Source organism: Adiantum capillus-veneris, chromosome 6 (assembly GCF_014529385.1).
Source record: "Adiantum capillus-veneris isolate H3 chromosome 6, ASM1452938v2, whole genome shotgun sequence".
Taxonomy (NCBI): domain Eukaryota; kingdom Viridiplantae; phylum Streptophyta; class Polypodiopsida; order Polypodiales; family Pteridaceae; genus Adiantum; species Adiantum capillus-veneris.
The window spans coordinates 7,017,661-7,041,363 of record NC_140936.1 but is presented as its reverse complement, the minus strand read 5'-3'; the positions used below and the strand labels follow the sequence as shown (position 1 = coordinate 7,041,363).

The 23,703-nt window shown below is 42.6% G+C and overlaps 1 protein-coding gene across 7 annotated transcripts in view; it reads left to right on the top strand.

Annotated features, from left to right (window-relative positions):
- The window catches only part of LOC147455101 (uncharacterized), a 58,946-nt gene extending 47,595 nt beyond the window's left edge, over window positions 1–11,351 (top strand). For 5 of the 7 annotated variants that reach the window (XM_086513945.1, XM_086513941.1, XM_086513944.1 and 2 more), the window contains 2 exons: window positions 10,467–10,568; window positions 10,660–11,351. In XM_086513945.1, coding sequence (XP_086370071.1) covers window positions 10,467–10,568; window positions 10,660–11,120 — 563 coding nt within the window. In that variant the 3' untranslated portion in view covers window positions 11,121–11,351. The remainder of the gene's footprint in view (window positions 1–10,466; window positions 10,569–10,659) is intronic. The other 2 variants (XM_086513946.1, XM_086513942.1) reach the window with 1 other exon arrangement.
- The last annotated feature ends 12,352 nt before the right edge of the window (window positions 11,352–23,703 follow it).

Here is a 23,703-nt window from a genome sequence, read left to right as displayed (position 1 = left end):
ACTCATACATGCAATTTTCCGGCATTGGGCTTCCTACTTAAAAATCTCTCAACTGGTGCATCAATTGACTTTGCAGCAGAGTAATAAAATGTTCCCCTTGTCATTCTGAAGCTAATGACGCGAACAGATTTCATGGCCCGTACAGTGGGAAGCCCGTACAGTGCTGATTTAAAATAAAAATCCAAATCTCTTGCAATAGTTACACAGTATATGGTTGTCTTGTAAAATGTGTCTTTGAATGTCTCTATAAGTTGTTGGCTTCTCTCTTGTTTTTTATTGGAAATGTCCTAGAAAATTTAGTTCTTTGCGGTTTTTTTACAAGAGTACGTATTTTTACGTACGTAAAATTTTTTCCTGTACTTACAGTACGTACATATACGCCACGTACAGTATGTTTGGTACCACCTTGTACATGCAATTTTCCTGCATTGGGCTTCCTACTTAAAAATCTCTCAACTGGTGCATCAGTTGACTTTGCAGCAGAGTAATAAAATGTTCCCCTTGTCATTCTGAAGCTAATGATGCGAACAGATTTCATGGCCCAAAATAGCAGTTCCCTAAATTTTAGGAGATGCTTCCGTTGGGCTCCCACTGGTCTTCTAACCATCAATCCCCATTGGGACTGCATCCAAAAGTGCAATGTGGACCAACTGTCGAATACTTTCTGTTGGTTTTCCCACCTTGACTTTATGCCTTTATTGAGTTCACTTCCTAGTATCCACCAACTTGCTAAGTGCGACGGGGGGACCTACATGATCTTGCTCTGAGCCTAGACATCCTCTTACTGTACGAATTCAAGTGCCGACCACTTCCCGTCTGCGGGTGAAACTACCGTTCACATTGGCCATACAATGTCCGATCATTTGCAACTTCAAAAAGAGGGTCTCGAAAATTAAACAAAAATCATTGGAAAGAAACCAACAACTAAGGTTAGCAGTTGCCACGTCCTCGTGACATAGGGGCAAAACTCACATCTTGGATGTAAAGCTTAAAGGAGAGTCAGTCCCTATTGTATATGCTTCTGCTATCACTTCTGTAATAAAGAATCATCTTTCTGTGTACTTGCTTTTTGCACGTGATGTCTCAGATAGTGATCAATCAAATTTATCTATGTTAGATAATGAAATGTCAGCATTTTTGCAAAAGTTTAGTGATTGTTTTTCTGATTCATTACCGTCGCAATTGCCACCAGAGAGACCTGAGGACCATCAGATAGATTTGGTGCCAAGGTGCAACCTACCAAATAGACCTCCCTACAGGGTTAGCACGGCGCAACAGAAAGAGATTATGGGCCAGGTTGAGGAGTTATTAGAGAAGGGGCTGATTCAGCCTAGTTCTTCACCCTTTTGCTCCCTAGTGCTCCTAGTGCAGAAGAAGGATGGCTCATGGTGCATGTGTATTGATTACCGTGTGTTGAATACGAATACCATCAAGAATAGGTTTCCTATTCCTCGAATTGATGATATTCTCGATCGTTTAGAAAGTGCTGCAATTTTCAATAGGATAGACCTTAAGAGTGGGTACCATCAGATTCGTATAAGGCCAGAGGATGTGCACAAGACTGCGTTTAGAACGACATTTGGTCTTTATGAGTTTCTAGTGATGCTGTTTGGGCTAACAAATGCTCCTGCCACGTTCAGAATGATGGATTGGATTTTCCGCTCGCATCAACAGTTTGTTGGGACGTTCTTCGATGACATGATAGTGTATTCGAAGAATGAAGAGGAGCATAGGCGTCACTTGACCATTGTGTTTGAAGAGCTACGCAGTCACAGGTTGCTTGTCAATCCTAAGAAAAGTGAATTCTTCCTCTAAAAGATCCACTTTCTTGGCCACATAGTCTCAAAGGATGGTGTTAGAATGGATCCCCCAAAGGTCGAAGCTATCAAGACATGGCCAGACTTGAAGACTGTGCACGATGTTAGAAGCTTCTTGGGATTGTGTTCCTACTATAGAAGGTTTATCAGAAATTTTGCAGAGATAGCATCGCCTCTTCACGCTTTGCAAAAGAAAGAGGTCACTTTTAGATGGACCCAAAAAGAGATTTTAGCTTTTAGTCTCTTAAAGGAAAAGTTGACTTCAGATCTAGTATTTGTTTTGCCAGATCTCAGGAAGTCATTTGTGGTCCAGTGTGACGCCTGTGGCAGTAGCATTGGAGCAATGCTAATGTAAGATGGACGGGTAGTAGCTTATGAAAGCCGAATTTTGCAAGGGCCAGAGAGGACTATGCAAGTCTATGAGAAAGAGCTCTTGGCCGTGATTCATGCGCTTTCTAGTTGGAAGCACTACCTCTTAGGTGCTGATTTTGTTGTCCATACAAACCATCAGATCTTGCGTTACTTCTTGACACAGTCAAAGTTATTTGAAAAGCATATGCGATGGGCAAACATTCTTTCCATGTTCCACTTCCAGATTATGCATGTGGAAGGCAAGAAGAATGTTGTGGCTGATGCGTTATCAAGAAAGCCACAAATTTAAGTTGTGTCAATTTCTTATCATCATGAGCTAGATGACATGAAGAAACAGTATAGTGCTGATGAAGATTTTGCAAGGATCTTCGAACAGTTACAAGAGTGGCAACATCACGAGCACTACGATGATGCATGGCAGACTTTGTGTCACTAGGCCACTGCGACATAAGGTCATGGAAGAGAGTCATGTCCCAACGTATACAGGGCATCGTGGCATTGATGCGACAATTAAAGCGGTAGAGACATTCTTCTATTGGCCTACCTTGAGGAGAGATGTGGATGCCTTTGTGCAAGCATGCATAGTTTGCCAAAAGGTCAAGTTTGACAGGCAAAAGGCACTAGGGTTGTTACAACCACTACTGATTCCGGATAAGCCATGGGAAAGCATTGCGATGGACTTTATCTTTGATCTTCCAAGAACGCCAACAGGAAATGATGGTATATGGACCATTATCTGCAGGTTCAACAAGCAGGCCCATTTTATCCTTGTCAGGAAGAAGATAAAATCTGATCAGATGGCACGCTTGTTCATGTATAATGTGTTTAAGTACCATGGTATGCCACAATCGATTATTAGTGATCGTGATCCTCGCATGACCAGTTTGTTCTGGAGAGGATTGTTTTAGAACATTGGCACTACGCTCAAGTTCTCGTCTCCGTTTCATCCACAAACTGATGGACAGTCAGAAGAGGCTAATTTACTATCTTAGATCTACTGAAATGCTATGTGTCAGATAATAAGGGCAAGTGGGAACAATATTTGTCTATGCTTGAGTATGCGTACGATAATACGGTGCATTTGTCTATTGGCAAAGCACCTTTTGAGATTGTTGAAGGCGGCTAAAAGGTTCCTCCCATTTTGCATACAAAGGACAAGATCTTTGAGGCAGATTGATATGTTGAGAACATGGATGAGATGTATAAGAAAATTAAAGTTGCCTTGGGGAAGACTCAGGCAAAACAGAAAAAGGCTGTTGATCGTCACCGTCGTGAAGCGCTGTTATCACTTATGCAAAGTGGATGGAAGAGCATGAACTGTCAGAGTCACCAAATATATTGTAGCTTTACCTTGAAGCCTTTGGGTTACAGCCTACTTATGCTCCAACCCAACGTGTGCAAAGGAGGGGTAATGATAGAGCTAGTACATCAAATGTACATAATAGATTGAAATGACAAAAGTATGAAGGTCTCATTAAGTCATTTGTATCTATGTATTACAACCTTTCTTGCAAGTACATGCAATGATAAAAGAGTGTTGATAGCACAAGATCATCAGTGGCGTGTATTTATGGTATGCAATTGAGGACGTTTGCGATTTCAAGAGGGGGGTATGTCACGGACGTGGCAGCTGTTAACTATGTCACGAGGACGTGGCAATTGCTAACTTTAGTTGTTGGTTTCTTTCCAATGGGTTTTGTTTTATTTTTGAGACCCTCTTTTTGAAGTAGCAAACGGTCAGACATTGTATGGCCAATGTGAACGGTAGTTTCACCCGCAGACGGGAAGTGGTCGGCTCTGGAATTCGTATAGTAAGAGGATGTCTAGGCTGAGAGCAAGATCATATAGGTCCCCCCGTCGCACTTAGCAAGTTGGTGGATACTAGGAAGTGAACTCAATAAAGACATAAAGTCAAGGTGGGATTCCCAGTAGAAAATATCCGACAGTTGGGCCACATTGCATTTTTGGATGCGGTCCCAATGAGGATAGATGGTCAGATGACCACAGGGAGCCCAACAGAATCATTCCTAAAATTTAGGAAACTGCTATTTTGGGCCGCAAAATGTGTTCGTGTCATTACATCCGGTATGACTAGGGGAACACTTTACAACTCTGCCGCCGCGAAGTCAACTGGGCGACCACTCGGGAGATTTTTAGGCGACAATCCCAAAACGGGCAAAAGCTTGTAAATGCGCCAAGTGTCACTTTTTCATGAACTTGCCTCATGCAAAAAAAAGGGCACTGATTTTTAAGCGGGGAGAGGCTTCGACTGTTGAAAACTGAAAAGGCTGATGCAAAAGGGGGACCTGTCGCCAAGAAACTGCAAATGCTAGGGCTATCTGCTGTTCCTAAAAACGCTAGGGCTGTTGTGGTATCTGCTGCAAAAATGCTAGGCAATCTGTTGGAAATTGCTAACGCTAGGCCCATCTGCAATCTGCAAAACGTTGGGGCTGATTTGCAATTGCTGAAAATGCTAGGCTTCTTGATGGCTGAAAACGCTAGGGATTCTACCGGTCTTGCTGAGAAAGAGGTGCCTGTGAGTTGGACTCCTGCTGCCTCTTCTGCCAGAAAGTGCTAGCGCTAGTTTTCTTATATATATCGTTAGCCAATTTGCCCTACCGAGTTTCCCAACAAAGTCACTTAATAATAATAAGTGAAAAATGGATTCTATGCACTGTAAAATGCTCCTGAAGGGTACTGACTGTAATCTGATGATCATGCTGTGTGCAACCAGAGGAAATGCAACTACTCTAAGTGTCTGGACATGCACGGTCTTCGAACAGACTCACAAAGATGCCAGAACACTTCCTAAGCTAACTGAACCCTCGTCATGAAGTAGCTTGTCCACATGCACATAAGGTTAGATGTGCACGTGACATCCCCTCCTTTGTAAAGTGAGGTACTGGTACTAAACTGTATGGCGTTGAGGGAGATCGCCAACAACGATCCTGGGAAGGACTCTTCGCTTGCCCACTCTGATGTGTGGGTCGTGCGATACTTGAACTTCATAAAGGTCTGCAAAGCTTGCTTCTTTGGGCCGTGCCGAAAGCAACACAAAGTCATCTGTGACTGTGTCAAAGCTCCATATTCGGCTATAGTCGTGGATCTACCTTCTTCAAGAATCTCCGAGGAGGAAAATTCCTGAAACCACTTCCAACACAAAAACATGAACATACCCATTCCATGTAAAGTGATTGGAAAAATTCTAGTCTTTTTTAAAGACTGTGCATGCAATGTAGATGTTCGAACAAAGAGACGGGAGTGCCAAACCTTTTATCAAACACACGGAAAAATTGGAATTGAAACTTGTCTTTTTGACCTAAATCTATCAACTGTGGCAAATCACAATGGAAATGCCGATGCTTGAGGCTCAATCCTTCTTGTGCTCTTTCGGATACTGTGTCATGCAAGGAAGAGACATGGAATGTGAATTCCTTGAATGCAAACATTTCATCTTTTCATGACTAATTTGCATACATCTGTGCTCATTCATGAGTGAATCGTGTTCATTGTACAATATGGCATGCCTATGAAAAGGGAACACATAAAGACGGTGACTAAAATACAGGAAACCGTCACGAATGAAACACTCGAACAATGTGTACTAACTAATCATGTGCATACACAGTACTTCCTGTGGGGGTTCCTTAGATCTTGACTCGAGATCCAAGATCGGTTCTTCGTGATTGATCGAATCTGCAATGAGGTTAGCTTCACTACAAAAAGAATCAACTAAACCATGATCCTTGTGAACAATCACATCTTTATCTCGGAAATCATTATCATTGTGAATAATCACATCTTTATCATGCAAATCATGTGTGTCATGCGTTGGAGAAGAAAAGTTTGAGAGAGTCTTCTTCTCCTGATTCTTTTCAATCTTTGCCTGCACATTAGAAATGAGAGATGAAGAATAAACAACTTCCTCTCCACGAATGACAATGGGAGTCACTTTTGGCATTGAAAGTGAAAGTATTGGCTGTCCAATCAATGAGAGGGTTATGCTCACGAAACCATCGATTGCCAAGAAGCATATCACATCCTGAAAGAGGAGATACTACAAATTTTATGCGGAAGGACACTTGTTGAACAATAAACAACACATCAAGGCACTCTTGCATGATGAGAGAGTCCATACCGGGAGCGAAGCCCGATACCTCGAAAGGAGATGTCTTGCTAACCTCCAAGCGGGCTCTTTCGACAAGAGAGTCACTTATCACATTATGCATACTGCCTGGATCAAACAATATGACAAAACGCTGACCCTTCACATGACCATAACACTTATTGAGAGACTCATCAATGGGAGGATCATGTGGGTCAAACTAGTGTGCTCATTTATGGCATTGACAGAGGATGTGGGTTCTGTGGGTTCTCATGATTCGTCAGATTCAATCTTAGGACATGTTTTCTTTATGTGACCCTTGATGTGACAATGCTAACATCGACCTTCCTTAGAATAAATGCTTTGTTCTTCTGACGTGATGTATCCTCCTTAAATTCCTTGTGCTGCTTTTTCATATGGATTGAGCTTAGGTTTAGTAATTGTGTTAGCTTTACCCTTAGATTCATTGTGTGAGTTCTTTTCCGAGAGACTAGAGAAAAATTGGTCAGAAGAGTTACCGTTCTTACCATTCTTACCGTTTTCACCGTTTTGTGGGTTCTGAGGAGTCTGAGAGGTACTTTGAGAAGTCTTGTTGCTTTCCCTTATTGTGCTTCATCTCCTGTGCGAGAGCAATCGCTACCGCCTTGTTGAGATCTATATGTCGAGGACTTCGACATATAGAGTCTGAGAGGTACTTTGAGAAGTCTTGTTCTCCTTAGGCTTTCCCTTATTGTGCTTCATCTCCTGTGCGAGAGCAATCGCTACCGCCTTGTTGAGATCTATATGTCGAGGACTTCGACATCAAACCTGATTTAGTTGTCGAATCCGAACATAAAAGCCTCTTTGCGCTTCGCTTCCGATTTGCGTAATTGGGTGCCAAGCTGCAAAACATGGTTAGAAAAAGACATGACTGGAGTACCATTTTGCTTAAGATTGCGCCAATCTTCTTTTAATCGCGCTAGGTACTGAGGTGGCAAGAACCACGCCTTGAGCTTGTCTTGGAAGTTTGCCCAACTGAAAGAAAGAGGCACGCCTACCTCGGCTTCCTCTAGGTGCGCGGTCAATTGCTCCTCTTTCCACGCTTGATACCAATTAATGGCATCTCCGGCAAGATACATGGCTGCCGTCAAAACTTTGCTATTCCCTGTCTTCCTAGTTGTCGCAAAATAAGCATTAAATTGATACAACCAAGAATGAATAGCATTAGCATCCATCTTACCGTCATACTTACTGAATGTCAACTTCTCGGTGACGGGGTTGTTGTAGTCCGAATTTTGGCTTGCGCCACTTGATGAACCACCAACATCTTTGACTAGCTCGGGTTTCAAGGTGAGTGCCTGTAGGACCAACTCTTGCATGCGTTGGTCTCTTGCGCCTCACGCTCTAACTCCAAGGCCGCTCGTCTATCTTCGGCCGCCAAGCGCGCTTGCTCACGCTCACGCTCCAAGGCTAATTGTCTTTCTTCGTGCTCGCGTTCCAATTCTGCCTTTCTTTCTTTGTGCTCGCGATCTAATTTTGCCTTTCTTTCTTCGCGCTCGCGCTCCAAGGTGGCGCGTTGTGCTTCTTGTTGTAACATCATGTCCATCATCGTCTTGACCAAAGCCTCCATAGGATTTGGTGCAATCCTTGGCGTAGATGGGGAAGGGCGAGTGTCGGAAAAACCTCCTGGTGGGGAAAATTCTTCTTCGCCACTTCCATGCTCATCACCTCCATGCGAAGTATCCAGTTCGCATTGGGTGATGCCATACACTGAGATCTTGGGTTCTTAAGTTCACGAGGAACTTGGGTTCTTGTGGTTCTGGAGTCCTTGAGTTCTTGAGGTTCTTCTTTAGCTTGCAATTTGTGTTAGAGAAGGCTCTTGTCTTACCCGAGCTCTACTGTTCCCTGCCGGCGCACCCCTTGGTGGCCTTGCGCTCACACCAAGGTTGCTTTTTCCCACCTCATGTTGATTGGCCGGCCGCTAAGTGCACGATCCGCTCTCAATGAGTGAAAAGAGGAATAAGGGGAGGCCGGACAAGCCCTTCTTTCTTGGGTTACGTGTCACTCTTCAACAACACGATTAGGAATCGACACGCCCAAGTGGACTTGGTTACGTGCGACCTCAACAAGCCAAAAAAAATTATGTGGTTCTTTCCTTGAGTGATAGAGAAACATTGCCAAAGCTTTGATACCAATGTAAGGTGCAGCGGAAGTGAATGTTGAACTTTGCTAAAGATGAGTGCTCTGAACTGTGCTCAAGGGTTCCTTTTACTTATGGAAGGGAGAGCCTTCCGTTTCCTTAGTGAGAGAGTGCAAATGATCATAAACAAAGTGGAAAGACATTGTGAATGAAGGTGCTGAGACTGAGAGAAAGAGAGAGAAGAATACGACACAAGAATGTTGTCAAACCCTCCTCCAAGGGCCCCACTCTCTATGGCGAGAGAGGTCTATGCTATGGATTGCACAATCCTCGTACAATGGTCTAAATGCAATGGACCTGCCGACGATGTTGACGACGATGAGACGGGCTGAAAACTGAAAACGCTAGGGGTTGAAATCTGTGGAGAGATTTAATATGGTTGATGCTAAGCCTCTTGGTGTGCCTTTACCACTGCACACAAAGCTTAGCAAGCTTGATCGTCCAAAAGATGATGTAGCTGCCCATGTTATGAAAAAAATTCCTTATGCTTCAACGTGTGGTTCATTGATGTATGCCATGGTTGCTACACGACCAGACATTGCTTATGCAGTGGGAGTTGTTAGCAGGTTTATGTCTAATCCTGGCAAACCACATTGGGAGGTAGTGAAGGGCATTTTCAGGTACTTAAAAGGTACACAGGACACATGTATATGTTATGGCAAGGGTACACTATCATTGCGGGGATTCTATGATTCGGACATGGCAGGTGATCTTGACACTAGAAAGTCTACCAGTGGGTATGTATTCACACTTGCTGGAGGTGCTATTTCATGGTGTTCAAGGTTACAGAAGATTGTGGCACCGAGCACTACAGAGGCTGAATATATTTCAACCATGGAGGCTTCTAAGGAAGCTATTTGGCTTGGTAGGTTGGTGAGAGACTTTGGTCTTCCTGCATATGCTCTAGTGCTTGGTTGTGATAGTCAGAGTGCTGTATGCCTGGCTAAGAATGCCATGTTCCATGCTCGTACCAAACACATTGATGTGCCGCACCATTTTATACGACAGGTATTGGATGATGGCCTTGCCACACTGACAAAGGTCAAAACACAGGATAACCCTGCAGATGTTCTCACTAAGTGTCTTGCTAAGACACAACATCAGCATTGCTTACACTTGGTGGGAGTTGCTTAAAGGTACCACATCGGGCCTTTAAGTGGGAGGTTGTTGGGTCTAAAGGCCCTTTTGGGCACCTCTCATACATATTTTTTATTCTTTTACACTTTGGGTGTGAACCACCCCTAGGATCACTTAAGTGACCCTCATAACATGTACCCAAGATAATAAAACGTAGGGCTTTTAAGTGTGTGCCTTAGAAAACACACGAACAGCTAGCGTACTCTCTCTCTCTCTCTCTCTCTCTCTCTCTCTCTCTCTCTCTCTCTCTCTCTCTCTCTCTCTCTCTGTACAGCACTCTCTCTCTCTCTCCTCGTAACCCTAGTGGGTTCATCGCTAGCCCCTTCTTACCTTCAAGTTGGGCCTAAAAAAGCAATATTCTGCAGCATCATTACACACACAAGATTTGTAGAATGTGATTGCATGATTGCTTGAGTACTTACTCGCGGATTTCAGCCCTTTGACTTCTTCTATTAGAAGAGATCTAATCATTTAAAAAAACTCAAACGGCAGGATGAATGTTGTTGTACAGACCTGGAACATGCGGTCCTAATTTAAGGTATGGGAGGTCCTACAATTTCACTTTATTACATTTTTACTGGTAAATATTTGATTTTTTACTGAAAATGTCAGTCTATGGCACACATGTTTTTTCCCATTGTTATCACCTTAGTTTTGTAATTGGAATTTGATTGTTATTGTTTTGGTTTGCCATTGTTAATGGGGTCACATGCGACAGCTCACTGTCTGTTGGGCTCTCATTTTTTCATTCTTTGCATGCTATGGAAGAGATGGCGGCCAATTTCAGGTTATTAAGTGGTTCTCTTGCTAAGTATCTTCAGCAGTCTTGGTTCATGCCTATTTTGTCAAATGACAGTAAGGAGAGTCTCTCGCCAAGTGGCTGTTGTGCGAAGCCTTAACCCTGTTGCTTTAAGCAGGCCTCCTCCAAACACGGACCGTTTGTCATCTGGAGCAGATGGTACATACCTATTATCATGTAGAAACTGTGTGCATTACTCTGTTTTTTAATGTGCTGTTGGTGAGAGTAGTTTGAATCGATCTGTGGACAGGTAGATCCAATACACCATCACATAAGCAAAAGCATTCACTGTCCATACTTAATGCAGATGTAATAGCTTCAAGAGGCAAAGGATCAGAAATCAAACAAGAAAATCAGGCAGTGTCTGCAAGCCTAAGCATGGGGGTAGGAGGACCCTCTACGGTAGAAAGCTTGCAAGAAGATGAGGAAAGGATTACTTCTGGGAAGCTTGGGAAGTCGAGTAAGAAATCAAAGAGAGATTCATTTAGCTTGAACTCAGAGGTTGAGTTATCTCCACTTGCGTCTCCACAAAGAGATCTGGAAGTGCTAGAGAAGCCGAGCAAGAAATTGAAAAGAGATCAATCTAACTTGAACTTTGAGGCATCTCCACTTGCATCTTCACGTAAATATCCCGAAGTACATGATGAACAAGCTTCATTGAAGAAGAAGTCAAAGAAACACAAGAAAATAAAGCAAGAGGAGAGTGGCTAATGCTTTTTCGTTCATGTATACACGCAATGTCTCTCCTCACCAGGGGTTTACAACAGGCAAATTGCTGGCAGTTGGACCTCGTACCATTAAATTGTTTGGTTTGAATTCTTGCCAAGTAGCTAAAGTTTCTATAACATGTAGTAAACTGCCCATATTTTGTTTTTCTTTGGGCCTAACGGTTTTTTGGAAGTGTAGGTTCTGTTGCAGTTTACTTTTGGATGCTTCAGTCAATTTGGTCTGGTAGGAATTAAGTATTTTTTTCCCTGTTTAGCATGAGAGAAGTGAGTTTGCCAAGAACGAACGACTACGTAGTTGGTGTTGTGACAACTTGCAAGCAGCATGATTGATTCCTTTAGAATATGCAGCAGCCAAAATAGGCCTCCACCACAGGTCTACAAAACAAACTTGGGGCTCCCAACCTCTTGGCATGTTCACCATTTGAGGCGTTTGGGTAGGTCAACAAAGGTGAAACGTCGAAGTGTTGAAATGTCATCTAACTGACAACCCATCATCCATTTTTATCATAATAACTTGTCTTGCAAAAGACACAGAAATGCAAACGCTCCTCTGACATTTATATATAGAGAGAAAGAGAGAGTGAGTTTGCTGATCATGTATGGCTTATCCAAGTTATACTTTGATGACATTTTCCCACACTTTCATCGCAGTCATCCTTGACAAGGGACAAAAAAGACATGATGCTCTAGATCTACTTTTAGCAGCACTCTACAAAAGATGTCCAATCTTCTCAATGCTTGTGAGACATATTTTGCAAGCATGTTCTCTAAACATTTAGCAACCAAACTATTCACAATAGATTGCTAGTCTACTGGTTACTTGAGAGAGACTCTGTCGCACATGTGGCTTGTACAAATGTTGCATGCACCTTGACTACAAAAAACAGAGACAGAAACGATACTTTGTGCAACAACCAAGAGGTGTAAACATTAATAGCCATTTACAAGTGATGTTGACTGACTCCATGCTATCAACATAAAATGAACTTTGAACTAGAGTACATAGCGATAGAGGAACTTACCATCGTGGTAGCTTATCCACGTGTTTAAGGATGGTTTTGGATTGAACAATGTATTGTCAAATCCTATTGACTCATGGAAGCACTCTTCTCTCCACCTACTTGCTTTCCTTTCTTTCTCTTTGATGGTGCACACGTAGTGGCCTTTTCCTTGAAAAAATTGAGTTTACTATCATGCAGAATTGTGGTTTCTAAAAATGTCTTTGGCATGGGGTAGGCTCATAAATTCCCCAATTTAGCTTCCTACATTTGCTATTACCATTTTAGTCTTATAGGTTTTTGGTTAGAAAATAAAAAAGCTTTCCCCTTGTCTATTCAACAACTTTCCATGATTTTGCTCTTTTTCAAAGTCAAATTGAATTGTAGTGGGTAGATCTTGTTCTATTTCATAGGTGGCATTATAATATTCCCTCTTTTGCTACTCATCTTTAGAATCCAATGTCCTTAAGGAAGGTTTCTTCCAAACTTACATGATAGGTAACTCTTGTTGAACTTTTGGCTACTCTATCCCATTATCCCATCTTCTCGCTCAGCACTGTTATGAGGGAGATCCCAATTTGGTACAAAGTCATATCTCTTGGTCATAGAACTTGCTTAGAGCTTTAAAAAAAAAACCTTAACACATCCATTGCAGCCAAATTTGGGTCTATATGAAATGTTCAAAAGGTGTTCAAGAAATGCTTGTAGGATGTAAGCCTAATCTAATCCATCGTCTTTGATTCAAAGATGCAATCTTCCTTTTTCAAACTTCCAATTTCTGAAGCTCCACAGTTTTAGGGATGTCTTCACACTGATTTAAGAGGGAAAATTTATCTCAGTTGTCTAAGGTATGTGAAAGAAATCTATAGGTCTTTATAACATCTCTAAACATTGACCTCTTAGTTTGATGCGCTTTATTTTCCACAACTCTTATACCTAAGGTTAGGTTGTTGGGAGTCACCTTGGTTTTAAGGGTCTTATCAAGTGAAGCTACTTCCTCCGTCTCTTCTTCTATGCGGTTGGCTTGAAGTTTTTCTAAACAAACCTCTTCTCATCCCCAATGTTGCTTATCTAGAGGAGCTTGGGTGATTTGTGAAAGGTTATGGTGGAAAGACAAGAGACACATTTAAGATGAAAGAGAACTTTTGCATTATATTAACTTTTGAGTACAAATAGCCTTCTTATGTAAGCAACACCTGTGGCCTTTACACATCTCCAAAAGACAGTTGACTCTTTTCCAAAGGAAAATATGCTAACTTGACACTTGACCCTTCACACGGCCTATAGGGCAGCACATGGCACATGTGGCGTAACACATGGTAATGCTTACATGGTTGACACATTTGGATAGGAGGAGTTCTTGCGGTGCAACAAACTCTGCACCTCAAAAACCCTCCCCATGTTGGTTTTGTTACACAATAGGTTCATGATAAGTAGCACTCACACAAACTGCCTCCCCTCAAAACACACAACGGGTGAGGTATAAAAATTCTCTCCCCTGACACAAAGGGTGTAGACACACAATCCTCCCCTATAACACAAAAGAACACAAATCCTCTTGTACACACACATTTAGATTGATGAGCACACTCCTTCCCTACACAGAGGGTGGCACACAAATTGAGACTACACACATATATTCAAAGAGTTATGGTTGGCAGTTTGAGGGATTTTTGCCCCACACAAATTTGCAACGTTTTGTCGTTGTAGGTTGTTGCCATGTGCTTGATTGTTGTTGATGTCGATTTTGTTCTTTCTTTGCTTAATATCGTTTGTTATTGTTGTCCTTTGTTTTGTTTGTTCATTGCTTCTTTGTTGGCCTTTGTTGATTGAAGCTTGTAACGGTCTAGTCCATGCTAGTTTAGTACAATTGATAGATGCCTTGGAAGGCATGGCATACATAAGTACACATGATGTTTACGTTAAAGCTATAACATCTCAAGTGAAGTGCCCAATGTGATCCCGATATTAATTTTGGCTTTAGGTACTATTGCCCAATTGCTTGGTTCAACTCTCTCTCTCTCTCTCTCTCTCTCTCTCTCTCTCTCTCTCTCTCTCTCTCTCTCTCTCTCTCTCTCTCTCTCTCTCTCTCTCTCTCTCTCTCTCGTGTATTCTCCCCATTGCTCTACGCTTCCGCATTGTCCACTTTGACATGGCATCGAAGCGAGGGAGGAGAAGCACGACGTTGTGAAGAGGAAACACAAAAGGAGGAGTGGTTGTTGCCTAGCATTTCTGAAGGACTTTGGTTGACATTTTGAAGAGCAACACAAGAGGACTCCCACATTGTAGGGTTCTAGCGTGGCATTTTAGAATACTAAATCGATAGGTGCGTTGGACCCAACGTTTCCTAATGCTATTGAGCAATAATCGACAACTTTCCTGCTGCTGCTGTGTGTATTGAGAGGGCGTCCCCCGGATAGGTCTAAAGCTTCTGGGTGCACAGGCCAACGTTTTGAAACGCTTTAGCAACAATGCCAAATATGCACCTGTAGTTAGGATTTTGAGATGCAAGATTTGAGAGTAGGGTTGACCAACAGGTGGTGCACATGAGGAGATCGCCATGGAGAATGATCCTGAACACAAGCGTACTGAAACGCTAGGGGACTTGGTTGCCCTTTTAGGTGAAACATTTTAAGATGCCGTCGCGACAACGTTTTGTTTCTCTCTCATCTCTGGACCTTGTATTTTTAGAAACGTTTTGAAAGGTACATAGGAGGCTTGGCAACTAGAGGTCCGAAGGGTTGAAATGCAAGGATCCTCCTTCGAATGTTTTGAAGGTTGATTTGTGTCAAGTTTTTGTGGCCTTGAGAGGCAAAAGTGAACTGAGATTAGATCCAATACCAACTAAAGGCTATGGAAAGTGGACCAGTTGGCACCCAGTTAGCGGACTATACAGGATCGAAGTCCTCAAAGAATCCATCAATTTGTTTTGATCAGGATTGTGAAGCCAAAGGCAAATGCACGAGCTTGCTAGACGACATAAGCAAAGGCAAGCTCGACAGGGCGAATGCTCAGTTAACTGCCTTTGGTACCCATGAGGTTCGAGAGCTATTGTTACAAATGTGAGAAGACGCTTTGTTTGACTCAAGAATGTGAAGCCAAAGGCAAAATCAAGAACTCACAAGAGGACAAAGGCAACTTAACAAAGATAGCAAGGATAAAGATTTGACAAAGGAGATCATCATAGCACACATAGAGGAAGCCTTAGTGGCCACGACACCAAATTTCTAGACAAGTGGTAGTTGCCACAACTAGCTTCAACAAGGGAGATGCTTGTGAGCTGCAAAGAAGAACAAAAGAAGCTCCCTATGATATAGACCCATGGAGTTCAAGTTATTGGTGTTTGAACCCGTGGGTTGGAATTCAAGAAACATGCATTTAGCAACGAACCAACACAATGTATACGAAACACTATGGATGTGCTGTAGAGACAATCCATTGTTGTTGGCTAGATTATGGACATGATGTGTTTCAAAGTTCATTGTCTGGGAATGTTTGAATGTGATGTGTTTACACTTCACGAATGGGATTCTTGGATGTAGTGTGGTCTACAATTTAATTTTTCATGAGGCAACCAATGCTCAAGATAGCATTTTTTGAAGGCAAAAAGTCAGGGTAGCACAATCGAGGTGTATCCAATAGTCCAAGGCCTTGTGCTAGGGTGTCCATAGTAGCTTCTTCATCTACTTGGTGTTCCTACATATGCCCACCATGAGCTACAAAGAGGGTGTTAAAGTTATAGGATCACAAATGCATAGCCCAATGTGATCCCAATATTTATTTTGGCTTTAGGTATTTATTTTACTTATTTGTCAAAGTCTTGGGTAGGGCAATTTGGTGAGGGGGTACTTATGGTCGCCAAAGCTAGTTTATCAAGAGCACCCAAGCCCCCATTGTATATCGCTATTCATTGCCCAGTTGGTTGGTTCAACAATCTCTCTCTCTCTCTCTCTCTCTCTCTCTCTCTCTCTCTCTCTCTCGGCAAGAGGACTTCCGCATTGTAGCGTTTTGGCATGGCGTTTTAAAATACTAAATTGAAAGGTGCCTTGGACCCAACGTTTCCTACTGCCATTGAGAAATAATCGACAACTCTGCTACTGCTGTGTGTTTTGAGTGGGTGTCCCTTGGATTGGTCTAAATCTTCTGTGCACATCGGCCAACGTTTTGAACCTCTTTAGAAAAACGATGCCAAATCTACATTTGTAGGTAGCATTTTGAGATGTAAGATTTGAGGGCATGGTTGGCCAACAGGTGTTGCACAGGAGGAGATCGCCATGGAGAATGATCTTGAACACAAGCATTTTGAAACGCTAGGGGACTTGGTCGCCCTTTCGGTGCGTGCAACGTTTTAAGATGCCGTCCTGACAATGTTTTGTTTCTCCGTCACTTGCACTTCTAGCAACGTTTTTAAGGTACGTCCGAGGCTTGGCAAGTGGAGGTCCGAAGGGTTAAAATGCAAGGATCCTCCTTGATCTGTATTGAAGGCTGATCTTGTGTCAAGTTTGGGTGGTCTGGAGAGGCAAAAACGAACAGAGATCATATGCAATACCAACTAAAGGCTATGAAAAGTAGACCGCGCCCAGTTAGCGGCCAATGCAGGATCGAAATTCTCAAGGAATCCATCAATTTATTTGGCTCGGGATTGTATTGGAAACATGTGGCCTGGAGATGTGCATATTTGATTTTTTGTGCAAATGCCTTTTACTTCCATGAAAAATGTGATTCTATATATGTATTTTCTGTGTTTGCATATCTTTCATGTCCAAACAATCGTGTGTAAGTAAAATGTTGTGAGTGTGGCTGCTCACTTAAGGGCTAGTGAAATATGCTTAGCCCTTTTTGAGATTGTCTAGAAGACCCCTTGACACTAACGGCTCACAAGACCTCCTTAGGGCTAGGTAAGAACCTCGAAGGGGCTTCACGCTCTTGACAACTGGCGATACACTTCTAGCGAGATTGGAGAGCGGGTGGAGTTGGATTGGCTTTGACAGCGGGGGCGCAGGGGCTACTTGTTGTGTTGTGGTGTTGACTGTGTGTTGATCCACGTATGCCAAATGCAAGCTGCAATTTGCCGAGAATGGGGATGACGTCGAGTCCTGACTTGCTACGGGAGATGCTGGCCCAAGATGCTAGGCACCTTGAGATGATTAGCTGGCTACTAGGCTTGCATTCATGATCTGCTTGCGTTGGTCGAAAGTGATAGCCGAAGCCTCAGGCCCATACCTCCACTAATTATTGATTAGTTGGTAGTGTAGCTATTTATGGCTAGTCTTTCCAATTGAGTCAAATGTCCAATTCAATCCTAGTAGGATTAGTTTTAGTTCTGGTTTTTTCCAAGCTTTCTCTGTCTCTTGTAGTTGTACTTTGTTGCTTTTCTACTAATAATGTACTATGGTTTCTTGTCTCAATCCATTTTTACCATTCATTGTTGTGATTGTGGCATTAGTTTTTGTTTCCACTTGTCTAAGTCTAATGCTATTATCTGGCAGTACCCTTTAGTTCTATGAATCCTAGTTTGACAAACTCCACTCACACTAAAAAGTTGTTGACCCCAAGTTTTCCACAAAGGCTTTTTTTACCTAGAAGGTGTCTCTATCAAAAAAATAGATGCACTAAATTCCTATAACATTTAATATGGTTTAATTTTCTCCAAAAAGTTATTTCTCTATAATTATTGACTCGTCGTCTTTGATGTCTCTTGGGATTTTTTCTAGGACATTACAACTTCTCAATTGTGCGCACGCGTGCACACACATAGACACAAACATACATACACACATTTTGTGAATGTGAACAATTTGGACATGGGCCTTTGTGATCTCCAACAAGTTGTAAACTTGTTACCATATGAGTCAGTATGTTAAATTTATGGTCTTAATAGCCATACAAGACTAGGCATGCACCATCATGCATGATTGGGGTGAAGCTAATCTTCCAAGAGGCTTGAGGAATGAGGTCGGGATCCATGAAAAACTGTTGTAACCTCCATGGGCAAACTTGAAACTGGGCGGTTGTACAAGTGAGCTAGTATGGAAGTGTACCAAAGTATTAGAGACACTAGAATGGGGTGAGGCAGCTAGATATTAAAAACTCCATAGCACATTGATCCCCTTGGCTCTCAAAAGTGGGAAGGGATCTTTTAAATCCATTATAAGGGTAGTTGCCATAAAATTCAACAAGGAAATGATACATTTATCCCATTTTTGGGACGAAGTCAGTAGGGGTTAGAAAGAAGCAAAGTAGCTGGCCTCCTAGTATCATGTAAATAGTACTGAATGACTTCTAATCAGCAAAGTTGTCCATGATCTTAGCAAGGTGCTTATGCTAATTTGTGTAGGCTCACAGGATTGGAAATCATGACAGAGGCCTGAGCACAAAAACTTCTTCAAACCGCACACCAAGTCAATCTACTGTAAACCTATGTTAAAAGAAACTTGGTTCTCCTGACTTAATAAGCAATGAGGAAAGCACCGGCCATAATCTAGATGGGCATTAGTCGCAAAGAATATTTGGGACCCTCCATAGCCCTCAACAATAAAGATCGTCCCATGGAAGGTTCTATGGGGTGCCATGCCTACTGGGTTCAAAACACAAGCTAGAGGGATTGGCTATGATATATGCTCAAGATGCAAAGCTCGTGCCCAATGGTCACCTCCATATTCATAGCATGGACCTTCTTGTTGCATAGCTGGTGATCTAGCTGCTTGTTGTTCTTGTCTTGTAAGAATGGTCCTTGATCCATATTCTTGATCGACTATGAACATGATCGTATTCTCGTCCATGGAATACTAGTTTGATATGGGTTGTGGCGCATATGCTGGTTGGGTGTAGTTGACTACAACTCTATCTTCATTCAGAAGAGGCGATTGTTGCCCTAGCATATATTGCGGTTCCGGTTGAGTGTTACACCACTTGATCAATGCTCGGCACTACAGGAGTTTGAACATTTCTCTTTGTTGTGGATTCACTCTTTGGAGATGAGGCACTACTAGTCGCGTTTCTACGTCTTTCGTCACCCCCCATAGGCCTTACATTTGTCAACTAGATAAAGAGATTCTCTAGTGACTTGCTCAAATGTTGTGCATGCTTTCAAATGCAGGTCCTTTTTTGGAGTCTCATTCCTCAAGACCTCAATGAAGAGAATCGACAGTTTCTCATCTTGCGGTAGCTCTCTCATAGGACCTCTCTATGTACTGTTTGAAGCGAAGCAAAGCTTTCTTTACTTTCTTGTTTGCTTTTTGTTTAAAAGCATAGATCTGTGACACCGTGTTGTGTTTGATTCCCCTTTTTGAGATCTCCCATGAAAATCATCTTTGTTTAGTGATTGACACCAAGTCAAGGTCGTTTCTTCCAATGCCAACCCAAATCCCTCATAACGAGTATGGAAATTTGCAATTTGTTCAATTCTCAAGACTTGTTTAAAGAGTGAGACTTGAGCATATGAATAGTCACGTGACACATCCAACCCTATGTGTCCATGGACAAGCTACACTATGACTAGGGTTCAATTTAGTCAAGTCAGTCTAGAATAGGAAGTGTTTTGGCACTTTTGTGAGTCTATTCGCAGACCGTGCATGTCCAAACACTTAGATTAGATGCATATCCTCCGGTTGCACACAGCATGATCATCAGCATTCCCATCAGAATCCATCAGAATCCATCAGGGGAATTTTCCAGTGCATTAAACCTATTTTCCCTATTTTTTGACATTTTTCACTTTTTATTAAGTGACTTTTGTTGGGAACTAGGTAGGGCAATTTTGCTAATGAAATATATAAGCAAACCAAAGTTAGCGGGTTCCTGCTGCCTCTTCTGCCAGAAAATAGTGTTCAACAGGCATCTTCTCAACAAGACCTACCCCAACAGATAGCCCGGCGTTTTTGGTGCTTCCCAGACCAGCCAACACTTTTCAAAATTCAACCATTAGCCAATTAGCATCTACGAACTGCCCGAACCCGTAGCAGATCCTCGCATCGAGACCTCACATTTGCTAGCATTTTCAAGCCTGATCTGCTGACGTTTTTATATTAGCAGCCATAGCGTTTTTAGCCTTGCTGTCCAGTGTTTGCAATAGAGCAAATCAACATTTTTGTAGCACGTGAAATCAGTGTTTTTGTAGTAGATCAAATCAGCATTTTTAGCCTTGCTATCCAACGTTTTTAGCAGGTGAAACCAACGTTTTCAACACGTCGTCGTCGCATCATCGCCATCGACATCGTCACCGACTTAGAGTCAAAATTCAGGAGATACAGATTTGCAGATTTCAGCCATTAGCATTCGCAAATTTCAGCCCGTCTCATCGTCATCCTCATCGTTGTCGACATCATCGGCAAGTCAAAGCATTATAGAGATTTGTGCAATCATAAGTAGATCGCTCTCGCCATAGAGAGTGGGGCCTTTGGAGGAGGGTTTGACAATATTCTGGTGTTGTATTCTTCTCTCTCCATCTCTTTGTCTCAGTACCTTCATTCACAGTGTTCACCACTTTGTTTGTGTCCATTGCACTCTCTCACTAAAGGAACGGAAGGCTCTACCTTCCATAAGTAAAAGGAACCATTGAGCACAGTTTGGAGCACTCATCTTGAGCAAAGTTCAACATTCACTTCCGTTGCACCTTACATTGGTATCAGGGCTTTGACAGTGTTCTGTATCACTTAAGGAAAGAACCACAAGATTTTTTTTTTTTTGCTTGTTGAGGTTGCACGTAACCCAAGATTTCTTGGGCGTGTCAATTCTTAATCGTGTTTTTCAAGAGTGACAGGAATCCCAAGAAAGAAGGGCTTGTCCAGCCTCCCCTTGTGCCTCTTTTCACTCATTGAGAGCGGACCGTGCACTTAGCGGCCGGCCAATTGACGTGAGGTGAGAAAAAGCAACCTTGGTGTGAGCGCAAGGCCGCCAAGGGGTGCACCCGCGGAAAAGAGCAGAACTTGCGTGAAGAGAAGATCCTTCTCTAACACAGATTGCAAGCGAAAGAAGAAGCGCAAAAACCCAAGAACCTCAAGACCCCCAAGAATCTCAAGACCCTCGAGAACCCAAGACCCCCAAGAACCCAAGTTTCTCGTGAACTTAAGAACTCAAGACTTCAAGTGTATAGTCATCACCCGAAGCGGAATGGATACTTCGCATGAAGGTGGTGAGCATGGGAGTGGCAAAGAAGAGTTTTCCTCACTAGGAGGTTTTTCTGACCCTTCCCCATCTACGCCAATGATTGCACTAGATCCTATGGAGGCTTGGTGCAAGACGATGATGGACATGATGACAACGTGGCACGAAGCAAGAATGGCAACCATGGAGTGTGAGCAATTACGCTTGGAGGCCAAAGAATTTGATCGCAAGTACGCAGAAAGGAAAACAGAATTGGATTGCAAGGAAGTTGTTCATTCTTCATCTCTCATTTATAATGTGCAGGCGAAGTTTGAAAGGATTCAGGAGAAGGAGACTCTCTCAGTCTCTTCTTCTCCAAAGCATGACACACACGATTTGCATGATGATAAGCATGATGATTTGGATGATAATGATGAGCATGATGATTTGAATGATCATGATGAGCATGATGATTTGGATGACAATGACAAGCATGATGATTTGCATGAAGATGATGTGATTGTTTACAAGAATGATGGTTTAGTTGATACTTTCTCTAGTGAAGCTAACCTCATTTCAGATTCGATCAATCATGAAGAATTGATCTTGGCTCTCGAGTCGAGGTCTATAGAACCCCCACAGGAAGATTCGATCAAACACGAAGATGCGATCTTGGCTCTGGAGCCTAGGTCCAAAGAACCCTTACAGGAAGTACTATGTGTTTAAATGATTCGTCAGCACGCATTGTTCGAGTGTTTCGTTCGTGATGGTTTCCTGTATTTTAGTCAGCGTCTTTATGTGATCCCTTTTCCTAGGCATGACATATTGTACGTTGAGCATGTTTCACTCATGAATGAGCATGGATGTATGCGGATTATTCATGAAAAGCTGAAAAGTATGCATTCAAGGAAGTCACATTCCATGTCTCTTCCTTGGCATGACACAGTTGTAGAAAGAGCACAAGAAAGTATGAGCACCAAGCATAGGCATTTCCATTGTGTTTTGTCACAGTTGATTGATTTAGTTCATCACGACAAGATTCGATCTCATGGTTTGCGTGTGTGTGGTGAACGGTTTGGCACTCCGTCTATTTGTTCATCTACATTGCATGCACAGTCTTTAGAAAAGACGTCCAATCACTTTACATGGAATGGGTATGTTCATATTTTTGTGTTGGAAGTGGTTTGATGAATTTTTAGCCTTGGAGATTCTTGAAGAAGGTGGACCTACGTCCATAGACAAAGTTAAAGCATGGAAGGAGCTACAACAGACTTTGTGTCGCTTTCGGTGCGACCCAAAGAAGCAAGCATTGCAGACCTTTATGAAGTTCAAGTATCGCACGACCCAGGCATCAGAGTGGGCCGGCGAAGAGTCCTTTCCAGGATTCCAGACGCTGTTGGCGATCTCCCTCGACGCCATACAGTTCGGTACCAGTACCTCACTTTGAAAAGGAGGGGATGTCACGTGACACATCCAACCCCGTGTGTCCGTGGACAAGCTATAGTATGACCAGGGTTCAGTTCAGTCAAGTCAGTCTAGAATAGAAAGTGTTCTGGCACTTTTGAGAGTCTGTTCGTAGACCGTGCATGTCCAGACACTTAGATTAGATGCATATCCTCCGATTGCACACAACATGATCATCAGCATTCCCATCAGAATCCATCAGGGGAATTTTTTAGTGCATTAAACCTATTTTTTCTATTTTTTGACATTTTTCACTTATTTATTAAGCAACTTTTGTTGGAAACTAGGTAGGGCAATTTTACTAATGAAATATATAAGCAAACCAAAGTGAGCACTTTCTAGCAGAAGAGGCAGCAGGAACCCAGTGTTCAACATGCACCTTCTCAACAAGACCTCCCCCAACAGACAGCCTGACGTTTTTGGTGCTTCCCATATCAGCCAACATCTTTCAGAATCCAGAAATCAGCCATTAGCATCTATGAACCGCCTGAACCCGTAACAGATCCTCGCATTGAGACCTCAGATTTGCCAACATTTTCAAGCCTGATCTGCTGGCGTTTTTACATCAGCAGCCACAACATTTTTAGCATTGCTGTCCAGGGTTTGCAGTAGAGCAAATCAGCAATTTTTGTAGCACGTGAAATCAGCATTTTTGTAGCAGATCAAATCAGTATTTTCAGCCTTGCTATCCAGCATTTTCAGCAGATGAAACCAACGTTTTCAACGCGTCATCGTCGCATCGTCGCCATCGGCATCGTCATCGACTTAGAATCAGAATTTAGTAGATAAAGCTTTGCAGATTTCAGCCATTAGCATTTGCAGATTTCAACCCGTCTCGTTGTCGTCCTCATCATCTTCGACATCGTCGGCAAGTCCAAGCATTGTAGAGATTTGTGCAATCATATGTAGACGGCCTTCAGAGGAGGGTTTGACAACATTCTGGTGTCGTATTCTTCTCTCTCCATCTCTCAGTCTTAGTACCTTCATTCATAGTGTTCACCACTTTGTTTGTGTCCATTG